Raw genomic sequence first — 26557 nt, forward strand, 5'->3', positions numbered from 1 at the left:
CTTCCCGGCTATCCCGTGTGAGGGTCCCGGCGTTCCAAGCCCTCCCCGGCTCCTTCCCGGCTATCCCGTGTGAGGGGCCGGGGCGGGCGGGGCCCCCGCTGGGCCGGGGCGGGGCGGCGGAAGGGTCGGGGCTGAGGGGAACCGAGGGAAGCTGAGGGGGACCGGGGGAAGCTGAGGAGAGCCGGGCTGGGGACGGAGGGATCGGGGCTGAAGGGAACCGAGGGAGGCCGAGGGGAGCCGGGCCGAGGGGCCGGAGCTGAGGGGAGCCGGGCCGAGGGGCCGGAGCTGAGGGGAGCCGGGCCGAGGGGCCGGAGCCGAGGGGAGCCGGGCCGAGGGGCCGGAGCTGAGGGGAGCCGGGCCGAGGGGCCGGAGCCGAGGGGAGCCGGGCCGAGGGGCCGGAGCTGAGGGGAGCCGGGCCGAGGGGCCGGAGCTGAGGGGAGCCGGGCTGAGGGGCCGGAGCCGAGGGGAGCCGGGCCGAGGGGCCGGAGCTGAGGGGAGCCGGGCCGAGGGGCCGGAACTGAGGGGAGCCGGGCTGAGGGAAGCGCCCGTCCGGGGCTCGCCGTCGGAGCAGCGCCGTGGCAGCGTCGCTTCAGCCACCAGTCGGAACCCCGAGAGCAAGGAGAAGCAGGTTGGTGAATTTTCTTTTTATCCGCTTTTTTACCCCCCCTCTAATTTCATGAACCATCCCCCTGAACACAGCCCGCAGCCGGTTCCATATCCCGCTCGCAGATCCAGGCGGTTTCAGCCCTTTCCTTCCTTATATTCCCTGAGATTCAGTGTCAGAAGCAAAACAAAAATAAATCTCGGTGAATGTGGGCTGTGGGTCCCCGATGCTGCGGGAGCTGCGATAGAAGAGAACTTCGGAAAGTTAATGAGTGCTACAGCATTTGTTAATGTGTTTTATAATGAGCACGCTGAGAGCCCTTAACCTCCAAGAGTAACGTGGATATAACCTCTGAGTGCCAAGGAATCCCAGGAGCTCTGCTCGTAAGGAAGGACAGATCCACAGCATGAATGAGGAGCGGTTTCACTACAAACAAGAGAAATTCCACGGTCTGGAGAAACTCTGAAGAGTTCGGGACGTTTTGCTGTCGACTCTTGGGGGCGAGGCTCCACCAGCAGGTTTAGAGTTGGATTTGTAGCTGTGCTTCTGCCCAACTTGGGTCGCCTTTATTAAAGCTTTAACATTAGCAAAATTATTCCGTGTGGGTCGTACTCATTTCTATTTTGTGTGTACCACTTCCTCAGAACTCTTTATTAGGAATGGTTTTTAATATGCTCAATGGCAAATGGAATTCCATGCTCAGACCGACAGGACTGGAAAGCCCTTGGCACCTTAAAGAACAGGTCAGAAGATGCTGTGCATAGACATTATCACTACAATATCTTTATGCTTTCTATAGGTTTTTAATATTTAAAACCAGCTGTAGTGCAGTGCTTGCAAAGATCAGGGATGGCTTATATGGTTTTCCATGCCCAGTGCAGGTGTTTGTGGGTCCTGCTCATTTCAGGTTGTACTGAACCTGTTTCCCATGCTGATAAGCCAGGGAATTCTAGGATTTCTCACCTGTCCTGTAAATAAAAATGATCTTATTTCATCGCTCTCCTCCTTGCCTGTCATATCTGTTGTGTTTTGGTTTTCATCCCAACTGTTAGTGCTGAGCTATTCTGTGATTCTGTGGTTGATATGGAGAGGAATATAGTATTTACACAAGAAATCCGAAAATTTCTTGTACACAGCAGCAGCAAACTCTGTGGTTCCAGAATAATTTAAGATATATTTGTTCAAAAGGGCCCAGATTCCTTCCTTTTGTACAGACACTTCCCCAGCCTCAAATAAACCAATTTGTCCTGGCTGTGTTCATTTATTCTCTCCAGGACAGAGCTTACGGGTTGTAATAATTCTCTTTATTTAACTTCCCGTTCCCTGTCAATGTTCCTGTAAAACTTGTATTCTTTCTTACAGTGGAGTAAGGAATTCTGGCAAGTTCAGTGTTCTCACTGGAAAAGACTTTGGGGAATCCTGTCTGCTCCAGCAGTGCATTTATCCTGCCCTGGGATTTATCTGTAGAAATCTCTTTTTACCCAGTTCTGCAAAGTTTACACAAGGCTGAACTTTGAACAGACAAGGGGCTGATTCTGTGGCCATGCAGCTTTCAGGGCTTTTTGGTCAGGTTCAGCACTGGGTTTGGTCAGGAATGGTTTTGGAAAAACACCTCTGTAAAACCAGCCTAGGTCGATGTGACAGGAGATCCCAAGCTGGCCTGAAAAGTGGTTTTGCCTTCTGCTCCAAGTATTAAATTAGTGCTGACAACAGAACCTCTGATTGCTCTGTCTGGCCATTTTTATGTCAGAATCCCAAAATCAGCGAGGTTGGAGAAGCCCTCGGAGACCATCAAGTCCAGCCTTGTCCCCAGCCCTGAGTGCCACTTCCAGGAGTTCCTTGGACACCTCCAGGAATGGGGACTCCAAACCTCCCTGTGCAGCCCCTTCCAATCCTGACCACCTTTTCCACGGAGAAATTGTCCCTTAAGATTTTTCCTTCCATCAGGACATTAAAAACCCTTTATATAAATTATAATTTTCCTTCTGTATAGTGTTTTGGGGTTCTGTGGTTGTTTTCTTCTCAGTGTAAATGGGTATTTCATAGGGGAAACTCTAACACCCAGGGCCCATGGATAACTTTATACATTTTGGAAATGGATGTCCAGTTTTCTTGGAAGTGATCTCTGCCAGTTTCCTGCTGGGAAGTGGTTGAAGGATGGTCAGGGATTTTTGTTACACCTGTGAAAGAGGAATTTGGGCTGTTTCTCATTAAATCATTTAATAGTGTAAATAATGTACGTTTATGTCAAATAAACTCTTTTAAAATATACTTTTTTCTTCTGAAATTATGGAAAATATAACTAATTTCAGTTATTTGGAAATAATTCCTGCCTGTATCTTTGTGAAATGACCTGATAGCTCCATAATTCCTCTAGCCCTCATGGCTCTCTAGCAGAAATAAACTAATGGAAAAGGAACAGGTAAGGTGGGCCACCTACCAGCTGTGCTGAGAGCTAAATTGTCCCCTGAAAATGGGGCTGGGAAAATCTGAGATTCCCTCTTTAATTGCTGAAAATGCAGCTGAAAAAGCACAGTGGATGGGGAGAAAAGTGGATGGGATTGGCTGATCCTGCAGAGCACAGTGCTGGAGAAATTCAGCTCCAGCTGGATTGGTGGGAGAGCAGGCAGGAGACAAGGACCTGGGAATTGTGACTTCCCTGGGCAGCTGGCTGCTGCTTCAGGTAGATGTGGAATGTAGAAATAAGTACATTTTCCAGGACATGCAGCCCCAAAGTAAATTACATAACCTTGGCACTGCCTCTTTTGGCTCCAGGGATGTTCTCAAGGAAACTGTCCTCAGAAATATTTCAGGAATGGAACCCTTTGGAGGGATTCCCTAACTCGAATTTATCACCCTGGCATTTGCTGCCTGACTTGAGCTGTGGATTTTACTCAGCACTCGGTTCCTGACTACAACAGCAGCCAAAATCTCCTCTGTGGAGCTTTAAGTATAAAAATGTATTTCCATTTTAGCAGAATTTATGTAAGTGTTGGATGAAAATAAAAAAGAACAAAGTATCTGAAATGAAGGAACAATAATGAAATGTTGCTGTAAAGTTTAGTGAAGTCTTCACTGTTGGAATTCGTCAGTGCTTCTGTGTCTGCTGCACTTGGAAAATTCTGTTTTTTTCCTCCCTTCCTGGCCTGTTCTTCCTTTCCTGGTGTAGAGAGGAGCGTCTTTCCTCATTAGATGTGTTGGAATGAGATGATTTTTAAGTTCCTTTCCAAACAATTCTGGTTTTCCATGATTCTGCTTACAAAGGTGCGAGCACCAAATGAACTGAAGTGCAAAATGAAATTATAGACTGATAATTATGTGTCCTTCATTAATTTTCTGTGTGTTTTCCAGGTCAGCTCTACAAAACAAGATGTGTTGGCAAATCATCCCAACCATGTTTGTGCTGATGGGTAAGTCACTAAAAAACACCCAAAACCCAGTTTGGGATAACTTTTCAGATCAGGAAACATCCAGATAAATGCCCTGGACAGATTTGATGAGATAAAAATTTGTGGGGAGTTTGTTTTGTTGCCCAGAAGCGCAAGGAGAACTCCTCTGCTCCGGGGGGATGTTGCCATTCCTGCTGCCATGGGCACCGCAGGGCTGCCAAAGGGTGCTCGGCTCACTCCAAATGCTGCATTAATAAACTGGGAAATGCCTCTGACAATACTGGCATCTGCTCTGCAAGGACAGCTGGTATTTGCCTTTCTTTTTAATTTTTTTTTTATTAAAATAAGGACTATTTAAAGGGTTTGATGATGGTGCTTAGGGAGGAAGCAGACACTGTAATCCAGTGGAGTTATTTGGAAAATTTGTATAATTGCAAAATAAGACTCAAAAAGATTAATAAATCATTAGATTTAAGTACCTTTTATATACATAAACACTTTTTTGTCTTGCTCTGTATGTACTTTTATCCACTCAGTATCAAATATTGCATTGCTGAAATTCTTCTAAGTACCTTCTGTGATCTGAACATATTGAGTAGCTTTAACTGGAAAACCTGGATGCTCCAGGGAGGTTTCCTGGGATTTCAGGGCAGTTTGTCACCATCTGATGGTCCTGCTGCTCTGGGGACAGAGCTGCTAGTCAGGCCTTCCTCTGGGTCATTCTAACTTCATTTTTTCTGTTTCTGAAGAAAGGGGCTGAGCACATTTTTGACTTTATAATGTTTAATTAATCCCTTGAGATGATCTGTGATACACGAGGGGGAAGTTCCTTTGAAAAAGAGATGAGCTGGGGACAGTGCTGCTTCTCTGTCCCGCTCTGTGTCACTTTTTGGTCCCTTTTTTAATCATGGATTATGGCCTGGGAGTTTGTTTGCTCCACTCTTCCTGCTGGAGGCCTAATGAAGCTGGGATTTACAGAGGCACAAACTGTTTAGTGGGAGAGGAGGGAAGAGCAGAGCCCTGCAGGAGTCTGGCAGCACAAAATCCGTGTGGAGGGAAAGCAAAATCCTCTGCAGAATAACACTCTGCATTTTCTGGTTTTAACAGCTTTTTTTAGAGCTCTCATTTCATATTTTGGTATTATTTAACTCATGCTCTGTGCTAGAGAATTATGAATTTCTATTAATCAAACAGTGCCAGAGATATTCTGGTATTTCTTACTTTGGTTGTGGCAAGGCATAGAGCATCAATTAATTACTATTTAATGAACTGCTTAAAATTTCTGCCCTTCCTGAGCAGAATGCAAAGTGCACCAATGCCCCTGTGCCTTGCTGCAAGTAGAGCTTTAATCTTTAAATTCAGAGTGTTTTACAGGAAGTTGTTCCCTGCTCATCCTTCTCTAAACCACTGTGAGCACAATTCAAGCTATGACATCAACAAATGTGCTCAGAGTGGTTTTATTTTAAGTCTGATGGAAAAAAAAATGTCATTTTCCTGCCTCTCATTCCCAGATAATGCCCTGGGGGTGTGCAGTTGCACCCACAGTCATATTGTCCTTTTTTTATTTCAGAGTTACAGTGGGACTATGTTTCGTATTTACAACAGGATTAAAATTTTATTGAAATTGAGCTGTTTTAAAAGAGCTGGAGGGGATCTGTTCCAGCTCTGCATGGGCAGATGAGACTCACACCCAGCTTAGGATCCACTTCAGTTTAGGATTCACTGCAGTTTAGGATTCACTGTAGTTTTGGTTAGTAAAAGCCAATTTATCCCAAAGAGATGCCTCACCTGCAATCTTGGCCTTGACTTTTTTCAAGAGACTGAGAAAACAAAAGTTTAAGTGCAGTGAGGTTGAGGTAAAATCTGGAGTCTGTCACCTGTGACACCATTCAGAGAGGATGTTTTTAGTAATTTTGTCTTTACTTAGAGGGGATGTTTTTATTAATTTTGTCCTTACCTCAGGGAACAGCCCCTGGAAACAACCTGATTTTTACCTAATGAATGCATTTCTGTATCACACCAACCACTCCCTTTTACTTGTTCAAAAATACGAACTTTCCCTTTTATTTCCGATACTTTTCCCTTTATATTTGCAGACTTCCTTCAGATGGCAGCTGCCCATTGCATGGTCCATCCAGTTCCTCCCAGGAATTTCACACTGCCCTGTGTGCTGCAGAATGAGACCTTTTTGAGCCCTTTCTCAGCTGGGAGCTGGTCTGGTTTGAGGAGAGAACCTGGAGCACCCAAAATCAAGCCTTTAATGAATGAAGAAAATTTTCTGTGTTGCCTTTGGAGTGCCAGCAACATTGATTGTTCTTTGTACAGAGCAAGCATGCAGGCAAGGAAGTTTATTCCTTCAGAAATAAATCTCTCTGCTCCTCAGAAAATAGGTGGGTTTAGAACTCAAGGGCATAAGGAGTTAATTATTCCAGAAATATTTTGGTTTTTTGTTGTCTGGGAGGAGAGGGGTGGGTTGGATTAATGGGGATTCACTTTTATCCTGAGTAGGCAACACAGTGGGGTGAAATCCTTCCTCAGTGTGATAAAATCCTTCTTCAGGGGGTAAAATCCTTCCTCAGGGTGGCAAAATCCTTCCTCAATTTGGTAAAATCCTTTCTCAGTGTGGCAAAATCCTTCCTCAATTTGGTAAAATCCTTCCTCAGGGTGGCAAAATCCTTCCTCAATTTGGTAAAATCCTTTCTCAGTGTGGTAAAATCCTTCCTCAGTTTGGTAAAATCCTTCCTCAATTTGGTAAAATCCTTTCTCAGCGTGGTAAAATCTTTTCTCAATTTGGTAAAATCCTTCCTCAGTTTGGTAAAATCCTTCCTCAGTGTGGTAAAATCCTGTCTCAGAATGTAGTGGAAGATGGAGGAATTGTACAGCACAGTTTCAAAAGGAAAAAAAAAAGTTAGCTGTCTTTCCAGGGGAATTGTAAATAAAATATGGAGCGCTGCATAAGAGGACATAAACCCAGATCTTCAAAGGAGTTTAGACACTGTGAGGAATATTTTAAATATTTTTGGTGGATGTGGGCTTTAAACTCCATCAGCAGGCAGGGGAGATGGAGAGCAAGTGGCATCATTTCTACATGAATGATGAGGCTTTAAATAATAAATGTGCAGTAAATGTCTGTACGTGGATTAGGATTCTTTTCCCAAGGATTTTTTCCTCCTCCCGTCTCTGAGGAACACAGAGCTGGCATCCTGCTGCCAGGAATCTCCTTGACCTCAGTAGGTAGAACTTCATTCCACAAATCCCCAGCTGAGGCTGTGCCACTTCCCAGGACACAGCAACCACCATCAGCTTCATTTTTCTTCACCCTGCAGCCTTGTCCCTAAATCCAGGTAAAAAATATTCCTTCTTTAATCATGACAGTGCAGAACCACGTGGATTGTGAGCCTTGGAGGTGTTTAATGTGCCCAACTCAGATTATTCATAGGTGTTTTCCCATTTGTGGTGCAGCCTCACTTTCAGGAATATCTGTTCCTTGTCCTCTCTTTGTGAGTGACTTCTGTCCAGGTATTTTATTTTACTTTTATGCAGTTCAGAAATGTATGATCCCTTTCTTTTGTCCAGACTGGAGCTGGAACATGGAATGTTGGATTAGAGGCAGGCTGGACCTGTTGGTTTGTAACCTGCAGCTTTTGAAGCTGGACCTGAGGGCTGACCTGAAGGTGAATCTTTTATACTCTGAGTAAGTACAGGATTTACTGTTAAATCTGTCTGGAAAACGGAAAGCATTTCCTAAAACATCAACATTGCAGCTTCCAGCATGGTGGGAGCTTTAGTTCTGCAGATTTTACTTTGTCCTGTCTAAAAGCAATCCTGGATAATATGGAAAGTGTGTGGTTATTTGAATGAAAAATGGTTGGAATGGGGAGTCCCCCTTCTCTGTCCTTCCCATGTTTCTTAAAATATTTTAATGTAATCAGTGTTGACTTCTGAAAGTATCTTTGTTGTTAGAATTTCTTAATTTTAATGTCTTGGTTCTGCTTTTTTTTTTTTTTTACCATAATATTGTCTCTCTTGGAGTAACTGTGGTACTTTATGTGTGATCAAATGGCAAATGCTCCTCTCATCTCACTGTCACTGAGGTGAATATTCCCTGGAATGCTGGGAGATGGAATCATCCAGTCTGTGGGATGGGCAGGACTGGTATACATTAGCTACAAAAAGATCAAAAAGATGAAACCACCCTGGGTTTTTTTCTGGGTTATTGATAGGTTTGAAGGATTGGTATAAAAACATCCAGACTTCATTTCCGTATGAAACAGATAAACTGAAATAGTTGAATTGGCTGAATTTATAGAGGAGGACTTCCTGAACAGCCAGATCTCATTTGGCAAAAATCATCCCTTTAGTCAGAGCAGAAACCAAATTTATTATTTAGCAATAAATATGGTTGTTTAGCTGACACAATATTTTACTCCCATATTGGTGAGGTGGGCTTCCATTTCCAGTGCTCCTCATGACTCTGACTCCTGAAATACCATTCCATGGGTGTTTGTGGGGGAAGCAGCTCTGCCTTTGCTCTGCTCCATCCAAAGCTCAGCTGCACGGGAAAAGCTTTGCCAGTCATCCCAGTGCAGAAATCCCTATATTGAAATTTTTTGGGATGCCACCAGACTGGAGCCCCAGCTGGGCTGAAGAGGTTCCTTGTGTTAGGAAGGGAATTCAGGGAGCTCCATGCAACTTAGGAGAGCAGGCCCTGTGGACTCAGCAGAGTCTCTGTTTGATTCCTCTTTGCTGCAAAGATGAGAAACAAAGCAGAACCTTGGAGAACTCATTTCCCTCCCCACATTCCATATTAAATTTTCCTTTTAGGGTCCCTGTGTTCTGGGGGAGCAGCAAGCACAGGCGTTTCAGCCTTTGGGAAGGTGACAGCTTTCCCTGTTGGCTCTCTGATACCTTAGCATTTTATTCCTGAGCCAAAATACCTTGAAAACATTCCCAGTTTTAAAAATATGCATTCCTGGCATGTGTTTCTCCCTGGGAGTCTGGAGATCCAGCCAGGATTCTCACATAGAGGGCAATGCACAAAAATAATGATACAGGAGAATCTACAACAGAAAAGCTTGGGTCTCTCACAGCACTTATTTTTTTTTTTTTTTCAGCATTAGAGAAGTCTCCTCTTATTTACCACATCCACAGTTTTCCTGCTTGGAAATATCAGGAATGGGAATGTTCTGTTCTGCCCATGGCAGAGCTCTGGGAGAGGTTCAAGTGAGGGAGAGGATGGGGCTTTGAAATGGCTATTCCAAACGAATAGAAAAGAGAAAAGGTTATTCCAAAGCTTCATTAGACAGATGGGTTAATTGTATACCAAACATCTTTCCAGCTGTCTGATCCCAGGAATGCTGTAAAGCCCAGGGTTAATTCCATGAGCTGGAGTCTTTAGCCTCAGGGATCTCCTTGGTGAGTGCTCACAGTTCACTTTTGAGCACTGATTATCATGTGCCCTTTAGCTCATGAGGCTGCATTCAGATTTTGACTTATTTGAAGTACCTGGGAGGCTCTCCTCCAGTTCTGGGCCTAAATTCCCATGTTTTTTAAGGATAAATCATGCAATCAGTTGTACATTGAACCTCTCCAGCCAGAGAAAATCAACCTCTCATTAGAGATTGATGAGCTTTGCAGCCCCCAGATCTGCTGCAGTTTAATGGGGCAGCATCTTCAAATAAGGATTTTTCTAGAGCTACCATTGATCAAAAACATTGGGAAATATTTCTGGGAAAAATCCTGGAAGCCTCAGACAGCTTTGCTCCATCCATTCCCAGTAAAGGCAGTGCTTGGAAAGGATGTAGGAATAATGTGACAGCAGAGTTACAATGGTGACCCTATTCCACAACCACCTGGTTGGGATGGACCTTTCCTGAAAATTCAGGTAATTTGCCCTAAAAGAAGTTTTACTTTTTCTTTTCAATTGCAAGAACAGGATTGAAATTCAGCCAGGACATTTTGCAGCATCTAATTGAAAGTCTCCAGGTTCCCCATGGGGCCACAGATTAATTTAGCAGAAGCATCACCTTCTGAAGGGGGTTGAATATAAATATAAAACATTTAGGACTTCCTACATGTTTTTTTCTGAGGTCTTCCAAGGTGTTGGCTAAAAGAACTCTCTGTGACAGGATTTGGGTGGAGGAGCCACTGACCTCTCCTCAGCTTGTGAGGGTTAATAAGTCTTTAGCATTTTTCGCCCTTTGCACTGCTTTTTTTTTGGTGCAAACAAGTTCATTTGGATGGTTAAAATATGAAATAATTATTAGGAATGATGAGGAGCCGGTGTGGTGGTAACCACTTTCCAGATAGATCAGATCAAAGACATGGTTTGAAGAAAAAAATATGTTTTCATGGATTGATTGTGGCTTTTGGAGACCAATAAAATATGTGAGCCACAGGAGAAGGCAGAGAAGCTTCAAAGAAAATTCTGCAAAGTTTTTGAAAGGAAATTCAGGAGAAAACAGCGGAGCCACATCTAGAAAAACCAAATTATTCCAAGTAATTTCAGAGCTCTATGTCTGCCAGATACCATCAGCATAATTCCTGTGTCCTAAAGTCTGCGAGTCCTGGTGAGAATTATTTTAGGAATGTCAGGATTGACTGTCTGGAGCATTAATAAATGTAAACCATACCTTGACATGGACCTGCTTGGGGTTGTTCCTGCAGAGCACAGGAGCTGGGAGGGCAGTGCTGCCCAAACTCCATGGTTTTCCAGCCTCAGAGTATCCCAAGATGCAGAAAGATCAATGAGGGATGAGGGGAGTGGGGCTGGGATGATCCAGGAGTGGTTCCCTGCACTCCCAGCCTGAGCTCTTCCCATCCTCCATAATTCTGCTCAGTTTTTTGACCTTCTCCTCTCTAAGCAGGGCAGGATATGGAAATGGAATTGGTGAATCATGGCCAGTTCCCTGTGCTCTGCTCCCAGATAAATGGAGCAGATAACAAATGGAATAAACCCAAAAAATAAAGCAGCAGATCTCGTCCTGCCCTCTCCTCTAATGCAGAGATCTCTGCCCTCCCTGAATCCAAGTGTTCCAGTGACTCATGCCAGCTATAAAACCATTGGAAAAATGTACTGAAAGGCTCTTATTCCATGAATTTCCATTTCTTTCTCTGAATTAGTAAAACAAAACCCTTACTGGACAGAAATAATTCCAAAATCACTTCAGAACAATTCCAAACAGGAGCTTTTCTTTTCTTTTTTTTCTTTTTTTTCTTTGGGTAAGGATGAAACGTGAAAAGCAGGAAAGAATCCGAGGTGATTGAGCTGTCAGGGTTTGTCTTGGCTTTGCTGCTGGGAGAAATTTGGCCACAAATTATTTGCACCATTAAATTCCCAACCTTGGGGAAGCTTTAGTCGCTGGATACCCGCAGAATTCCATAAGTGTGGGTTTCTGGAAGAGCCTGAAAAGTAGAGATGAGAATGAAGAATCCTTTGGGAACTGCTGGTTCTCAAGATTCAGATGGGATATTGGGAAGGAGTTGTTCCCTGGGAGAGTGGGGAGGCCTTGGAATGGATTTGCCAGAGAAGCTGTGGCTGCCCCTGGATCCTTGGAAGTGTCCAAGGCTGGGGCTTGGAGCAGCCTGGGACAGTGGAAAAGGTCCCTGTCCATGGCAGGGGGTGGAATGGGATGGGATTTAAGGTCTCTCCCATCCCGAACCATTCCATGATTATAATATTCCCTGTAATGCTCAATTGTAGCAGGAGCTGGGGGAACATCAAACTTTTTTGGTGTCATTTCAGTGCCTTGCGAATGGGAATTAGAAATTCATCTCTCTTGGGATGGCAAGGAGCTGCCATGGGAAGATAAAACAACACTGTGTGCCTAAAAAACATCTGGAAATTCTCTAATGGAATTGTATTCATTACTTGGAAACCAGTTAAAAAGGGAGAAGCAGCGAAGTCAAAGCGATTGGTTACAATTACTATTTTTTAAAATTAATTAATCTAGTTTTTGATCAGTAAACCATATCCAGATGGCCACACCTATTGAGATACAGAAAATTGTTTTGTTTCCTGGTTTGTTTTCCCCCCCTGCAGGTCAGAGCTGTCCCTGGGGGCTGCATCCACAAACTCTCTGCAGGGGACAGTGAGGGTGGCTCCGTGTGACTGCGGGGACCAGGCCACCTGCCAGTGCCTGGTGGCCACCCCGAGCCTCAACCACACCTACCTGCTGTGGCTGGAGATGGTGGCAGGTGGCACAGCCCTGGGGTCACCACTGATGGCCCTGCAGCCCACGGACATTGGTGAGCATGGATGAACCCCGTGTCCGTGGAAAACCGAGCCAAGGGGTCGAGCTGGGGGTGCAGCTAAGATAGTGAAAACGATGTATTTTAATTAAGAGCTTAAATGAATCAAGGGGGCAAGTTAGAAATGTCGTTAGCAAAGGTCATGCATTGTGATTAGAGCTTAACGAGGAAATTAATTGATACCAGGTGGGGATAACTGAAACAAGGTTAGGAGTGACAGGTGATACATGAAGTATTGAAAGGGTGCAGGAGCCATAAATACAACTGACTTCTAAGAATGAGAGGAGGTTTGGACTGTGACCAGCAGGCCAAGGAGCCCTGCCAACTTGACATGGGTGAAGAGTTTACCACGAAGAAGAGGTCTTGCTTCCTCTTCAAGGGAAGTAAGTCAGAACTTACTGTTCTGAAATGGGTTCTTTGGGTTCTGACCCATTTCAGAGCCCACTGACCACGGTGAACTCTTCTGACCCACATCGGAGCCCACTGACCCACTTAAAGAGGACAATTGTGCTAATGGACATTCAGCTAATTATAATACAAAATGAGAGGGTTAATGATTATGTAATAGGTGTCCTGGAAACCATCCTGGAAACCATCTGAATATGTAAAAGCTTTTTGGATAAATAGAGAGCAGGAGTGTGGGACTCCTTGCACATGTCTTTGGGAGGTTACTCCCCATGTGCCCAGCGCTGTAATAAATGTACCCTCTTTTCAGCACTGTCATTAATGTACCCTCTTTTCAACTTAATTAGTTGAAGAGCCATCTGTCCGTGCTTCAAAACAGCAGCAGGATGGCTCTGCTGGGGAAGGGGGCACAGACAGGCCAGGAAAAGCTCCCTAATCCCTGTCTGGGCTCCAGTGCAAACCACACTGAGCACAGCCCAAGTGCTCAAAGTTGTGGTTATTTCTCTTTTTTTCCTTTCTAATCAGGACCTCTCTATGCACAAGACCGGCACAGTGGTGGAGCTTGTTGCTGAGGCCTTCAATTAAATTCAAAAAGCTGTTCTCAAAGTTGCTTAGCAAGAAATCCCACCCATTTTCCTAAGCAGCTCTCTGACCCTGATGTTTTCTTCCTCACCCATGCAACCCCAAGCTGGAAAACATTTCTGTGTGTTTGATCAAGCTCAAACTCTCCTGACATGATGAATTTGATATGTGTTGCTAGCCAACGTGCCCAGTTATTGCAGATTCGGGCAGATTTCATAAAGGCAGGAGCTGTCACTGCAGGGAAAAAAATTAAAGTTTTATGAACATCTTATTAACTTAAAAACTTAGGAATTTTATGAACTTCCTCATAACTGATGTGCTCTGCAGACAGAACCAGTTAAAATCTCTGGGTGGGCTTGTTTGGAAGATGAGAGGTGGCATTTTTCATCCTGCTGGTTTGAAATGATGCTGTGGGAAGAAATTAAAAATTCAGGCTGGAGTCTGCCAGTATTCAAAAATGACACAATGAGTTAGCTCTGCTTAGTGAAGCATGTTTTAAAAATGCACAATATTAATATATGTTCTGCCAAGATTTAGCTCAATTAAAACTATTTTGAATGTAAAACTCTTGAGTCCTTGTGCCACGTGGATTTTATTTGCTGATAGTGGAGCAGGTGGCATCACAACCACCATTATCTGTGGGATCTGATTCAGGGAAATGTGATGGCAAATCCACTGACTTTTATTTGCCTCCTCCCCAGTCACTCCCTGCTGGCCTTCCTGAAGTTAATTGCTTTGAGATGGTCTAGAAGTAGAAATTAAATAAAATCTGGCATGGTGTGATAGATCTAAACTGAAAATAATAAGAGATTTTGGATATAAATTACTTAATAAAATCTGACTTGGTATGGTGGATTTATACTGAAAATAATTAGAGATATTTGATATAACTGAGTGACATTCCAGTAATGCACTTAAATGGGACCCTTGGAGAACTGGACCCCAGAGCAGATGGAATTTGAAGGGAACATGTGCCCAGTGCCCAGGATTTTTGGGAACGCTTTCCCTTCTGCACGTGGTGCTCACCCTGCAATGGTTTGGAGCAGGGTTTTACTCTTAGGTGGGCAAAACTTGGCTGTGAATGAGGACAGGGCCAGCCAAGGTCTCAGTACCAGGGAAAAGCAGGGCCTTGGTTCCTTGGCATTGTCCAAGGAATGGAATCCTGAGGATTTCCCACCCATTCCCCTCTCCAGAGCTCCCTTCAACCCCATGGGAATATCCAAATCTCCATTTTCACTCTCCTGGAGACCTCCTTCACAGCCATAGTCCCTGGGGAAGGATGGGAATATTTAGGAAATCCCTGTGTTCAGTATAAGGAGCAAATTGATTTTCTCAGCATTCCCATCCCTCTCCTGCTCATTCCCTCTTTCCTGCGAGGCAGGTGAGCCAGGGCTTGGCTCCTGGGAAAAGTTGTGGCCTGAGGGAAGAAATTCCTGCAGGTTTAAGGGAAATGAGAGGTCAAGCAGCATTTCTTGATGACTGCAATAGCACTAGGGAGACTTTTCCAGGAATATCATGCAACACTGCCATGCAGTAGAGCAGCTCTTGAAAACTGAGTTTAAGAGAGCTGAGATTAAGGCCTGACTTGTGACTCAGTAAAACCCAGCAGCCTCGGGTGAAGCTGGGGCTAACTTGTGGATGAATTTGTGTGCAGTGAAGCCCGAGGCCCCCGTGAAGCTGCACCTGGAGCTGGCTGAGAGGGGCCAGGTGAAGCTCTGCTGGTCCAGTCCTGCCCCGCTGCCCTTCCCTCTGCAGCACCAAGTGAGGATCTCTGCTCCTCCAGGACACGGGGACAGCCAGGTGAGGCAGCTCTGTGCCTTCCCGGGCCGGGGCATTCCCAAATCCCAGCATTCCCACCACCCTCCTTGACCTTGGACTGGGAGTGTGGCTGTTCTGGTGGGGCTGGGTTTAGCAGGCTGCTTTTTCCTGAAAAAGCTGGGCTTAGCTCGCTGTTTTTTCCTGGAAAAGCTGGGTTTTACATCTGTCCCCACTGAGAGAAGCCCCATCTCCTGCTGGCTCTGACAAACAAACTCCCATTTTTCTCTTTGGGTGAAATCCTGGATTCTGTGAAGTCTAAGCCCATTTTCTTTCAGCATTCTATATGTTCCATAACTCATCTGTGTTTAATATTTATAAGTTTTAGTATAAATAGGGCTTTTTTTTCTGTTCTTACCACACAAGTGGCTCTGGAATAACAAGCAGCTGTTAATTAGCAACCCATAATGAAACAACTCATTTTCCGCAGAGTTATACAACTTCCAGCAGTCTCAAATTGACAGTAAATTTAAAGAAGAAAGATTTTTAACCCAGCTTGCTACCTAAAACCAGAAAATCCTTGTGTAGAATATGAGGACGTTATCTCCTGTCTCTTTAGGAACAAATTGATTTACTCAGCACTCACATCCTTCTTAAATCTGAGTTGAAAGAGAAGGCATGAAAGGGAATTCAGGGAATTCTGACTCCATACAATTTATTTATGTTCCTTCTGTGTTTTCCTGTTTCATTGTACAACAATAATGGATTTGGACAATCCAACAGATGCTTCAGGTTGCCCTGGAAAGCTCTGTGGCCATGGACAATGCCCTGCTGGACTCTCCATCCTCAGTGCAAGTGAGGAGCAGGAATCTCCGTGGTCCAGGCTTCTGGAGTGACTGGAGCACACCCTACAACCTCACTTTGGGAGGTAGGACACCCGCAGGGTTTTGGGATAAAGCTGATTTTCCTGCTGGTTTTGTGGATTTTGTGTTGGAAGTGGAGCTGGGGTGAAAAATCCTGTGGAAGCTTTTCCTGAGCCTGAGGCTCAGCTCTCTCCCTGTGCCAGGCTGGCACTGGGAATTCTGGAGAGCACACCTCTGGGGCTGGCACTCCCTCTCAGCCCAGACCCACGAGAAGCTCTTTTCCTCAGAGCTTTTCCATTTCCAACTCCAGCTGGCAGCCCTGAACCTCCCCTCAATTCAGGATTTTTCTCCTGATGCTTTCTCTAACTTCTGGTTTTGGTTCTGTAGCTGAACTAAAGGCCCAAAGCAGAATCAGATGTGCTTTTTATGCAGTCCAGCCTGGTTTGTAATGCTGAGCCCTGTGCAAAACTGACTTTCTGATTGTTTTGTTGTATTTTTCCATGCTCTGCTCAAAATTCCCTGGGAATATTTTGGCCTGTGCTGCCACAGGAATTCTCTAAACTCTATATAGGTACCTGCACCAAAGAAAGAACTAAACCTTGGAAAAATAGCTTTTTTCTTAATAAAACCTGAAACAACAGATTCTAAATCTGCTTTTCTGCCTGCGAAAGGAAAATCTGGGGCAAATCCTAAAAATCTCTGCCTGGTTCCTCAGCAGAGGAAGCAAACCTGACCTTTAAAGGATTTAATGCTGGTTTTGGGGTGTTCTTTGCAAACAGCTCCATTCCAGCTCCACCTGTATCTTCCCTGAATTCCTCAGTGATGGGGGCTGAGCTTAAACTTCTTTAAGTCCTTAGAAAATTCAGTGTATTTGAGCCTGCAATTTACAATTTGCTGTTAATTGCAGTGTAAAACCAGTTTTTGGGACTTCAACCTCCTGCTGACTTCAGGAGGAGGAGGAACAGCAACTCCTGGAAAGATGGGTTAACTTTATTTTGTTCCTCTCGTGTTGCTTGCACTGCACCCTCCAGAGGTTTTCTGCTCTTGTCATTCAGATTTGTCTGGGGATATTAAAGATTATTTTAATCAGAGTTTAGAAACTTCAGATATGGAGGGAGACAGTCCAAGGCTCATTTCTGCTCCTGTTCATAGTGATTAAGTAGGAAAGTTAGAACTACAACTGGATATTAATAATAATAACAATAACAACATTTATAATATTCTTGTGGCAAATGCTTTTCCTTTTTTTGGTTCAATTTCTAGTCTCAATGGATTTTTTCCCCCATTTTTTCCTTTTGTGTAGCGTGGGGAATATTAAAGATTATTTTAATCAGAGCTTAGAGACTTCAGGTATGGAGGAAGACAGTCCAAGGCTCATTTCTGCATCTGTAGTAGTCGTAGTAATAATAACAAGAAGAAGAAGAAGAAGAAGTTTATTATTGTTTTAATTATTAAATAATTATTATATAATTATTATTGTTACAATATAATTATTATATAATATAGAATATTATAATATAGAATATTATAATATAGAATATTATAATAATAGTAGCATAATATATAATATTATAATATAATATACTAGTAGTATGATATATTATTATATATTATAGATAATATTATATAGTAAGATCATATATAAAGTAATAATATAGAATATTATTATATTGTATATTATATCATATATAACATTATATCATATATAATAATGCTGTTTTATTATGATTGTGATGATGATGATGATGATATTATTCTATTATTATTACAATTAAATTACCCTTGTCAGTTATTATTTTATTGACAAATGCTCTTACACTTTCTGGTTCAGTTTCAACCCTGAATGGATTTTTTCCCCCTTTTCCCCCCTTTTGAAGCAGCTCAAGTCCTGTACTTCCCTCCCCAGAGCCTGACCAGCGCTGGCTCCAACCTTTCATTCCTGTGCCTGTACACGAACCACACGCGGCCCGTGGAGGCCCGGGAGCTGGTCTGGTGGCTGAATCTGGCAGAGCAAATCCCAGCCAGGCAATATTCCCTGGTGAGCAGCCGTGTGAGCAAAGTCACTCTCTTCAACCTGAGAGCCACCCAGCCCAGAGGAGGTTTCTTCTATAATGCTCTGTACTGCTGTCACCAAAGCAGGGAGTGTCACCACAGATACGCTGAATTCTACGTAGTAGGTAAGGCTCCAGGGGATTTTCCATTCTCCTCGTTCTCCTTTTGGGGCGTTTTCATAGCAAGGATGGAATATTTCCATTTAAAATCCGTTTATTGCCCTTGCTTGTTTTGGTTTTGGGCGCTTTTTTTGTGGTTTTGTTTGTGTGATTTTTGGTTTTTTTGGGTTTTTTGTTGGGTTTTTGGTGGTTTTTTGTGTTTTTTTTTTAAATTTGTTTGTTTTTTGGGGGTTTTTTATTTATTTTTAGTTTCATTTTGTGTTGGAATTTGAAATGCAGGGAATTCTCAGAACTTCGGGTTTATAAGTGAAAGCTCAGAATTAAGCACAAGATTTGATTTGAGGCTTTGGAAAAAGCTTCTAAACTTAAGTGTTGGAAGCAAGATTGTGGATTTATAGTTTGAAGTAAAGACACGTTAAGTAAAGGAAAGTTTAGAGTTTTAGAGTTTAAGATAAAGAAAAAATAAAAGTAGTTATAAAAGGTAAAAAAGTTAAAGCTCAGAATTAAACACAAGATTTGATTTGAGGCCTTGGAAAAAGCTTCTAAACTTAAGTGTTGGAAGCAAGATTGTGGATTTATAGTTTGAAGTAAAGACACGTTAAGTAAAGGAAAGTTTAGAGTTTTAGAGTTTAAGATAAAGAAAAATTAAAAGTAATTATAAAGGTGAAAAGATTAAAGGTTAGAATTAAACACAAGATTTGATTTAAGGCTTTGGAAAAAGCTTCTAAACGTAAGTGTTAGAAGTGAGGATGTGGATTTAAAGACATGTTAAGGAAAGTTTAGAGTTTTAGAGTTTAAGATATAGAAAAAATAAAAGTAGTTATAAAGGTAAACAAGAAATTTAGAGTGCAGTACTGTAAGTTTGTGTGTTACAACATGATTAGTTATGAAAGCTCACACTGTAGCATGTCTATAAGACAAAATATTTAAAGATTGACTCATAAACATAAATATTTTTGTTAGTAGTGTTTTGTTAGTCAATAACTCCTTAAAAAGTCTTGTAACTAAGAGACTTCTTTTTTGTGACTTTTTAAACTGTGCTGTAAAGGTGTGAGCTGAACTCACTTCTCTTACCTATGTAGAAGGTAAAAAAATAAACCACATCATCAAAAACAATTCAAAAGTCCCATCTCAAATTACTTCAAAAATTCCTGACTGTTTTGTTTTGTAGCAACCATTGTGTCTTATTAATTAAGCTTTTCATGTCTTTTAATTAGACATGGATTTTAATATCTCCTGTGAGACTGATGGATACCTGACTAAAATGACTTGCAGGTGGTCTGCAAACCCAACCACCTTGCTCCTGGGGAGTCTGCAGTTAAGATATCACAGGTATGGATGGATTTTAATTCTCTTTTTATGTTTGGAAGGCATTGCTCAAAATATTTTTGTGTCAAAGGATTCTGGAGAAGTGTAATTATAGAATTAACAGATTCTTTATCCTCTGTGCAGGAAGGGAACCAGAGATACCTCAGTATGTAACAGATCTTATTTGCAGGGTTTTTCAGCACTTTTCAACCTGTTTGGGAGCCAGTTTTCTTCAAGAAGATTTCTTGGATCGGTTACAAAAAATATTCCAGTTGCTCCTTCCTCCAAGTTGTAAGGAAATAAGGGAAAAGCCCATTCCCAGTGGGAATGTCTGGCCTGGGGGAGCTGTAGAATCCCTGTTCTTGGAGCCTCTCAGATCCTGACAGCTCCATCTGATCTGAATTTAACTCTGCTCTGAGATGGGACTTGAGACCTCCTGAGGTCTCCACTCCGTCTTTGATTTTTCTATAATTCTGGATCTTTTTTTTTTTTTTTTTTCTGCATACACACAAGTAAAAATAGAGGGTGAAACAAATTCATTCCAAGGTGGGAAAAAAGTCTTGCTTGGAAGGAATGTTGCTTTGTGAAGGCAGAAGCTTGGACTGCAGCAATTCCCAGAATCCCAGGTTGGGATTTGGGACCCAAATGGTCCCAAATGGTTTGGGTTGGGAGGGACCTCAAAGCTCATCCCATTCCATCCCTGATATGTTGAGCTTGAGGGTTTCCACTCAGACAGACAGACAGACAGACAGCTCTTCCTGAGGCAAAAAAATCCATAATTTTACTGCTCTGCTGGGCTGGAGATGCAGAAATTTTGGCAAACAGCTCCCATCAGCGCTGAGGGCCTAATCCTTTGAAAAGCCAGCCTGTCCTGTCTGGTGGAGTTCTGAATGATCCTGGTGCCCAGGTGAATATTTCCCAGGAATAACTGGAATGCTGGAAAGGCCAAGTGGAGGCTTTTGGGGCAGGATTAATGCCTGGCTGAGTGCTGAGGTAGCTTTTGTTTACTCTGGCTTCACAAATATGAATCTAATGAGTGCCCTGCTGGGCAGGGAGCTGGGAATAAACCCCATGCTGCTCATCGTGGCTTTTACTCCCTTTTCCTCACTCTTCAGGTTTAGCTAAAAATGTAATTTTCTAGTAGGAGGTGGTAATGTGGAGATTTGTTAGTGTTCCTGCAAGATCAAACAGTGACATTACCACTGCCTGCAAATCCTTCCCAGATGCTGCTGATCCTTCTTTTTGTTCTGGTTTTTGTGGTTATTTGTTCAGAGTCGGAGCTGAAAGAGGAAAATGCAATGAGATGCCTGCTGCTGTTCCCTTCAGGAGATGGAGTGCAGCACTGCTGTGCTGATGCTCTGGCTGTGGGGTTTTGTTTTGCTTGGCTTGCTCCTACATCTTCCTCTGCAGGCAGTGCTGCCAGGAGAAACAGCTCCGGAGGGATCATCCTGTGGGAGCAGGGAATGCTCCGATCCCAACCTCCAAAGCACCAGGCACTGCTTTAATCCTGGGGACACGAGGAGGAAACTTCAACCCAGTGTAACTCTGGTGGCTCCTCTGAGTAACTCACACCCCCTCCGACCCCTCTCCTCACAGGTCTGAGGAGAAAGCTGAAAAATTCCCACTCCAAGGATTTATCCAGTTCCATTTCATCCAGAATCCAGGGCTCCTCTCTTCTGCTGCCAGCTGTGATAACTGGACATGGGGTTTTTAATCCAGAGTTGATGCTTTTATAGGATTTCCATCTCCTGGAGACCTCTCTGGGTCTCTGTGGCAGCTTCCCCCTGGTTGCCAGTTGGGATTTTGGAAGTCATTCCTGACTGGAATCAATTCTTGGCAGATTTGCCTTGCTGTGTTCATTGCCAATCCCTAAAATCTCACAACTGATGAGGATTTGGAGCTGCCTTCTCTTGTTGTACCTGCTGCTTTTGTTGTTTGTCCTGCTTTTTCCAGAGCCAAAGCTTTGAGGAGTGACACTGAAATGTTTTTTATCCCTTCAGTGCAGATCCAGGTTCAAGATCCAAATAATCCTCAAAATCCCAGGACGTTTGCAGTTCCACCATTCCTTTTAATTCCCTCCAGATTTACACTTGCAATGTGTCAACTGAATGTGGTTTGGGTTTTTTTCCCTCTTTTAAGGAGTCCAATTTATTGCTCTGACTTTCCAAGCCCATCTCCAAACTCAGAGGTGAAAGAATGCCATTTGCAGAGGAACCATTCCTACGAGTGCACCTTCCAGCCCATTTTCCTGTTATCTGGATATACCCTGTGGATAGAGTTTAAACACTTCCTGGGAACCCTGGAATCCTCCCCAACTTGTGTCATCCCAGCAGATGTGGGTAGGTCAAGATCCATGAATCTCTCTTCCCTTGTGCCCCATGATTTTTAAATGGTGCAGGGAAAGAATTTTTCCACAGGTTTTCAATAAAAACATGAGAGTTTTGATATTGCCTTAAAGAAAGTTTGGTTTAAATGTTATTTCCGTACAGGATTTTAAATGAAACATCCATTTCTGCCTGTTATTCCCTCTACAGAAAACGCAAGTGTTATATTGCAAAATGAAGCTCATTTTAAGGGTTTTGGTTATTTAATTTTTCTGATTGATTTGTCTTCAATTATTTAGTTTATACTTTATTCTTCTTCTTATTTACACAGTGTATTATTTACACAGTTATAAATCCATTTAAAATCATGGGGACTGTCCCTGCTCTTCCATGCTGCTGCCACATTTTGTGACACACAGAGCATTGAAATCTGGGTAAAAACAAGAGGCAGGAGCAGTGTTTGAGTGTTTTAAGAACTCCAAAATGTGCAAATGACCTTTTCTTACCTGCTCTGTGACAGAGAATCCACTGGGTATATTTTGGAAACAAATATGAACATGGGTGAGAGCAAACAAGGCAGCTGGACCCCAGAGGTGCTACGTGAAATAAATTCCATCTATTTAATTATGAAATTAATTTGAGTTATATAGTTATGAAATAAATTCGTGTTATACAATTATGAAATAAATTTGAATTACATAGTTATGAAATAAATTCGTGCTGTATATTTATAAAATGCAGTTGTTATGTGGTGACAATGGATGGAATTATTTATCCCAGATGCAGGGTACTCTATATTGTAGTAAAGCAAAACAAACCTGTTCCACCACCATCCAAAATGAAAAAAAATATTCTTTTTTGTTGTTCTTTTCTCCTCATTCACATCAGATTATCCAAAGTAAGTTTAATTCGATTTGGCTTGATTAACAAACAAGGGTTTTGGGAGATTCCTGTTCTGGAGCAGCTGGATTTGGGGGGAATTTCCAATTAATAAAATAAAAACTTTTCCTTCAATCACTGCACAATGTCTGTGCCAGCCTTTACAGGAGCTGCTGCTTTCTGCAGGGGGGACCCCATTGAAATAACGGAATCATGGAATTGCTAAGGTTGGAAAAGCCCCTGGAGAGCATGGAATCCAACCATTCCCAGGTGCCAAGGCCACCACTGCCCCTGTCCCCAGGTGCCACATCCACAGGGCTTTTAAATCCCTGCAGGAATGGGGACCCAGCACTGCCCTGGGCAGCTGTTCCCATGCCTGACCACCCTTCCCATGGAGAAACTTTCCCAAATATCCAACCTAAACCTCAAAACTTATTGCCAGACTCTGTCTTTTGTTCTTGATCCCAGGGCAGGTAGCAAGTGCCAGCACAAAGTAATCTGTTGTGCTTGAAATGAAAATGAAATACCTGGAAACGTTCCCGTGGATTCTGTTTCCAGTCCTGCTTTCCCTGGAATAGCAGAGGCCGTGTGTTACCCACCACCCTCAGGACAAGGAGAAGCCATCCATGCTTTGATTTATTGGGAAGTGTCAGTGCAGACTTTGCAGTCATTTTTTAATTTTTCCATTTTCCAGTGAAGCCTCTCCCCCCTTCCAACGTGGGAGCAGAGCTCACCAGGGACACGGGGCTGCTGAACGTGAGCTGGACCCAGCCTGTGTTTGCCAGCAGGGATCTGACATTCCAGATCCGCTGGAATTCAGGGAGCAGGGAGGACATTCCATGGCAGGTACTGTCTGTCCCATCTGGCCTGGAGCAGGGGTCATTGCCCTGCTGTAGTGTGGAGCTGGTTTTCATGGGATTTATCCCCCCTTTTATGGAGGAAACCGCAAAATCCAAAAGCATTTGCAGTGTCCACAGAGGAATATTCCTCACGATCCCGCTTCCTCACGGGATTCATTTTCAGGAATTTTGACTCCAAAAGCTGCCTAAACATCCCTTTGTCCTCGTTGTCGTTGGAACTCAGGGCAGGGGGAATATCCCCCTGTCTGCCCTGGGGTGCTCTGACTCCCAGGAAAACACTGACGTTCACCCTCACTCATGGAGAAGGCCTCCAAAGCTTCAAAGTAAACTAGAAACCACGAAATTGTGAAATAGATTGTAGAGAGTAGTGTAGTATGTCACATGGGTGAGGAATTTAGGTTTTAGGATTTTTACCATATTGTAGATGGGGACAAGATGGAGGGTGCAGGGTGTTGTCTCGAGTTCCTTTTTTCTTTCTTCTTCTTCCTTCTTCTCCTTGGGTTTGGGTGGTGTCTTGTAATTGGGCAGAAAAATCCGCGTTGCGGGTCTTTAGGGGATCAGTTATTGGGTTAGAAAGAGAAATAATCTAGGTGTGACTTCTCAATTGGGTAGTTTAGTTTTTGATTAGGCTTAAGAGGCCTTGCAACGCGAGGTCATTAGCCATTTTAGTGCTGTTTTCCTGCATGCAAGGTCTGGGTGCAGACAGTGTGCTGAAGTCATGATAAGATGACAATAAACAGAAGCTGAAGACCGAAAGAGTCCCGTGCGTCTGCTCTTCCTGACAAAGAGCTGCTCCAGGAGGTTTCCCCTGTCAGGGGAGCCCCCAGGGAGCTGCCCCGCGTGGGGCCCGCAGTCACACGCTGTGACTTTCTTACCTTCTCTCCCAGCTCTATGAAGTCCCCAGCCCTGCGGGCAGCTGGGCTGTGGTCCGGGTGCAGCAGCTCTGTGTGGAGTACGTGGTGCAGGTGCGCTGCAGGGAACTGGATGGATCCGGCTACTGGAGTGACTGGAGCGGAGCAGCCCAAACCCTCCTTCAGGACATCAGAGGTCTGTGCTTCCAGGGACTTCCTGGGGGCTGGGACTTGCCACACTCAGCTGTGACTGGCCTTCCCAAATTGTTGTTTTGCAGCTCCCTTGCAAGGCCCGGAATTTTGGAGGATCGTTTCTGAGGATCCAGCAAGGAAGCAGAGGAATGTTACACTCCTCTGGAAGGTGGGAGCAGCTGCCTTTGGGGATTTCCCTTTGGTCCTAAAACCCGGTGGGATTGCCGGAAGGGGAGTCTGCCAGGCACTTGAGGCTTGTGGGAATTGGGATTTGCCTTTTTCTGTGCTCCTGACATTGCTTGGCTCATCCTAGAGGCAAGAGGTGAATCCTGGTGGGAATTCTGGGGTAAAATGGGAGATGGTTTTGCCTTCTTTGCCTTAAAATGTTGATGCGGGACAGGAAAAAGTTCCGCAGTGCCCATTCCTGTTTGCTCATCTGCTGCTCTGGGGTTTGAACCCTGAAAAATGTGTAAAACAGGGAATTGCTGTGGGAATCTAAAAGTTCGGCTCTCCTTGTTCTTCACTTCCCTTTGCTGGGAAGAGAAGGAATGAGAGTCAGCTCTCAGAGAGGGAAATGAAGCCTTTAAAAGGACTCCAGTCCTTGGCTAAAAAAACAGGACCCAGGACTATTCTGGGTCCTGTTTTATTATTATTTATAGTTTATTACTGGGTCCTGTTTCCTTAAAATTGGAACTGCCCAAACAATCTTTGCTCTGGGAATCAGGGACAGAATTCAGGAATTAATGCCCATGAATTAATTGCTGCAGCCCCTGATGCAGAATCACTCGTTGTGCAGTGTGAGCAGATACATCATAAAGCACCAGACCCCAGGGAACACCTCCTGGGAGGAGTTTGTGGATCATGGCACCAGCTGGACTTTCCCATGGATGGAGCCAACCCACACCGTCACCATCTTAGCCATGAATTCAGTTGGAATTTCTGCAATTAATTCGAATTTAACTCTATCCCAGCAAATGAGCACAGGTAAGAGCAGCAGTGAGGGGGATGTGGGAAATGGCAGGGATCCTGGTGATGTTCATGGAGAAAGCTTTCTTTGGGATAAAATTCCCTCTATTGGAATAAGGAATGTTTTATGGGGATACATTCAGCACCAACAGAGCTGTTGGAAAACTGAGATTTCCTTAATGAAAATCCTGTGATTTTTAGGTTGGGAAAAAAGTTGTCACTGGGCTGTCTTCATTAATAAAATATAAGGTAATTAATCAAAGGAAAACAAAATCCTGCTGGAGAACTGATCTTTCATCTCCTTTGTTTTGGGAACACCCAGCATTCCTGCTGGGGAATGTTCTGTTGTCTCCAAAATGAAATGTGGTCGTGTTTTGGGCTGCCAGGGTACAGAGTCCTCAGACTTCCTGAGCAGAAATTCCTGGATTTGGCTGCACTCTGCTTAATTTATTCCCGAGAATTCAGGAGTATTTAATTTTTTGGTTAAGGAATTGCAGGTGAGAATTGGGATATTTGATGCCTCTAAGAATCTTGATCTGTTTACGCTTGGGACTGGTTTAGTGTAACCCAAATTTTTGGTGGCTTGAAGAAGAAAATCTCTCTGCTGAAGTGGGTTTGTTATCCAAAAGACAATGAAAGTGATAAAGTGGTGGCACTTTAGCAGTTTATGGGATGTGGATCCCAGGTGCTTTCCCTGTTTCCCCAGTGGATGCTGTGCAATCCCTGAGTGCTTACCTGGTGAACAGCACCTGTGTGGTTGTGGTTTGGAGTCTCTACCCCCAAATCCCTGGGATAAAATCCTTTGTGATTGAGTGGAGGAACCTGAACAAAGAGGAGCAGATGAAATGGCTGCGAGTTCCTCCAAGTCTCAGGAAGTATTTCATTTATGGTGAGTGTGTGCTTGAAAATATAATTATTGCTGTTAATTGGTGTGGAACAGAAAAATGTGGATTTTCTGAGCTCTGAGCCCTTTTTCCCCTTCCCTGTCTCTGATCACTTTTATTGACCAATAAACCAAATTTTGATGCTCATTAGAGGATTGCCTGTTGCATTAATAATCAGTTTATGCTCTGGAGTGAGTTCATTTTGTGGCAGCACAATAAAATTAGTTCTGGAATATTGAACACACCAGCTAATTATTCAAACGAATATCTGCAT

At 43.6% G+C, this 26557-nt stretch overlaps 1 protein-coding gene across 1 annotated transcript in view; it reads left to right on the plus strand.

Annotated features, from left to right (window-relative positions):
- Positions 1–411: 411 nt before the first annotated feature.
- Positions 412–26557, plus strand: part of LEPR (leptin receptor) — a 30976-nt gene continuing 4830 nt past the window's right edge. Inside the window, exons 1-15 of the mRNA XM_068198961.1 lie at positions 412–628; positions 3956–4014; positions 6090–6383; positions 7570–7687; positions 12035–12240; positions 14885–15030; positions 15769–15913; positions 17729–18025; positions 19237–19351; positions 21467–21666; positions 23225–23376; positions 24278–24437; positions 24520–24602; positions 25201–25417; positions 26106–26288. Of these exons, the coding sequence (XP_068055062.1) occupies positions 3975–4014; positions 6090–6383; positions 7570–7687; positions 12035–12240; positions 14885–15030; positions 15769–15913; positions 17729–18025; positions 19237–19351; positions 21467–21666; positions 23225–23376; positions 24278–24437; positions 24520–24602; positions 25201–25417; positions 26106–26288 (2356 nt within the window). The 5' untranslated portion in view covers positions 412–628; positions 3956–3974. The remainder of the gene's footprint in view (positions 629–3955; positions 4015–6089; positions 6384–7569; positions 7688–12034; positions 12241–14884; positions 15031–15768; positions 15914–17728; positions 18026–19236; positions 19352–21466; positions 21667–23224; positions 23377–24277; positions 24438–24519; positions 24603–25200; positions 25418–26105; positions 26289–26557) is intronic.

Source organism: Anomalospiza imberbis, chromosome 9 (genome assembly GCF_031753505.1).
Source record: "Anomalospiza imberbis isolate Cuckoo-Finch-1a 21T00152 chromosome 9, ASM3175350v1, whole genome shotgun sequence".
Taxonomy (NCBI): Eukaryota; Metazoa; Chordata; class Aves; order Passeriformes; family Viduidae; genus Anomalospiza; species Anomalospiza imberbis.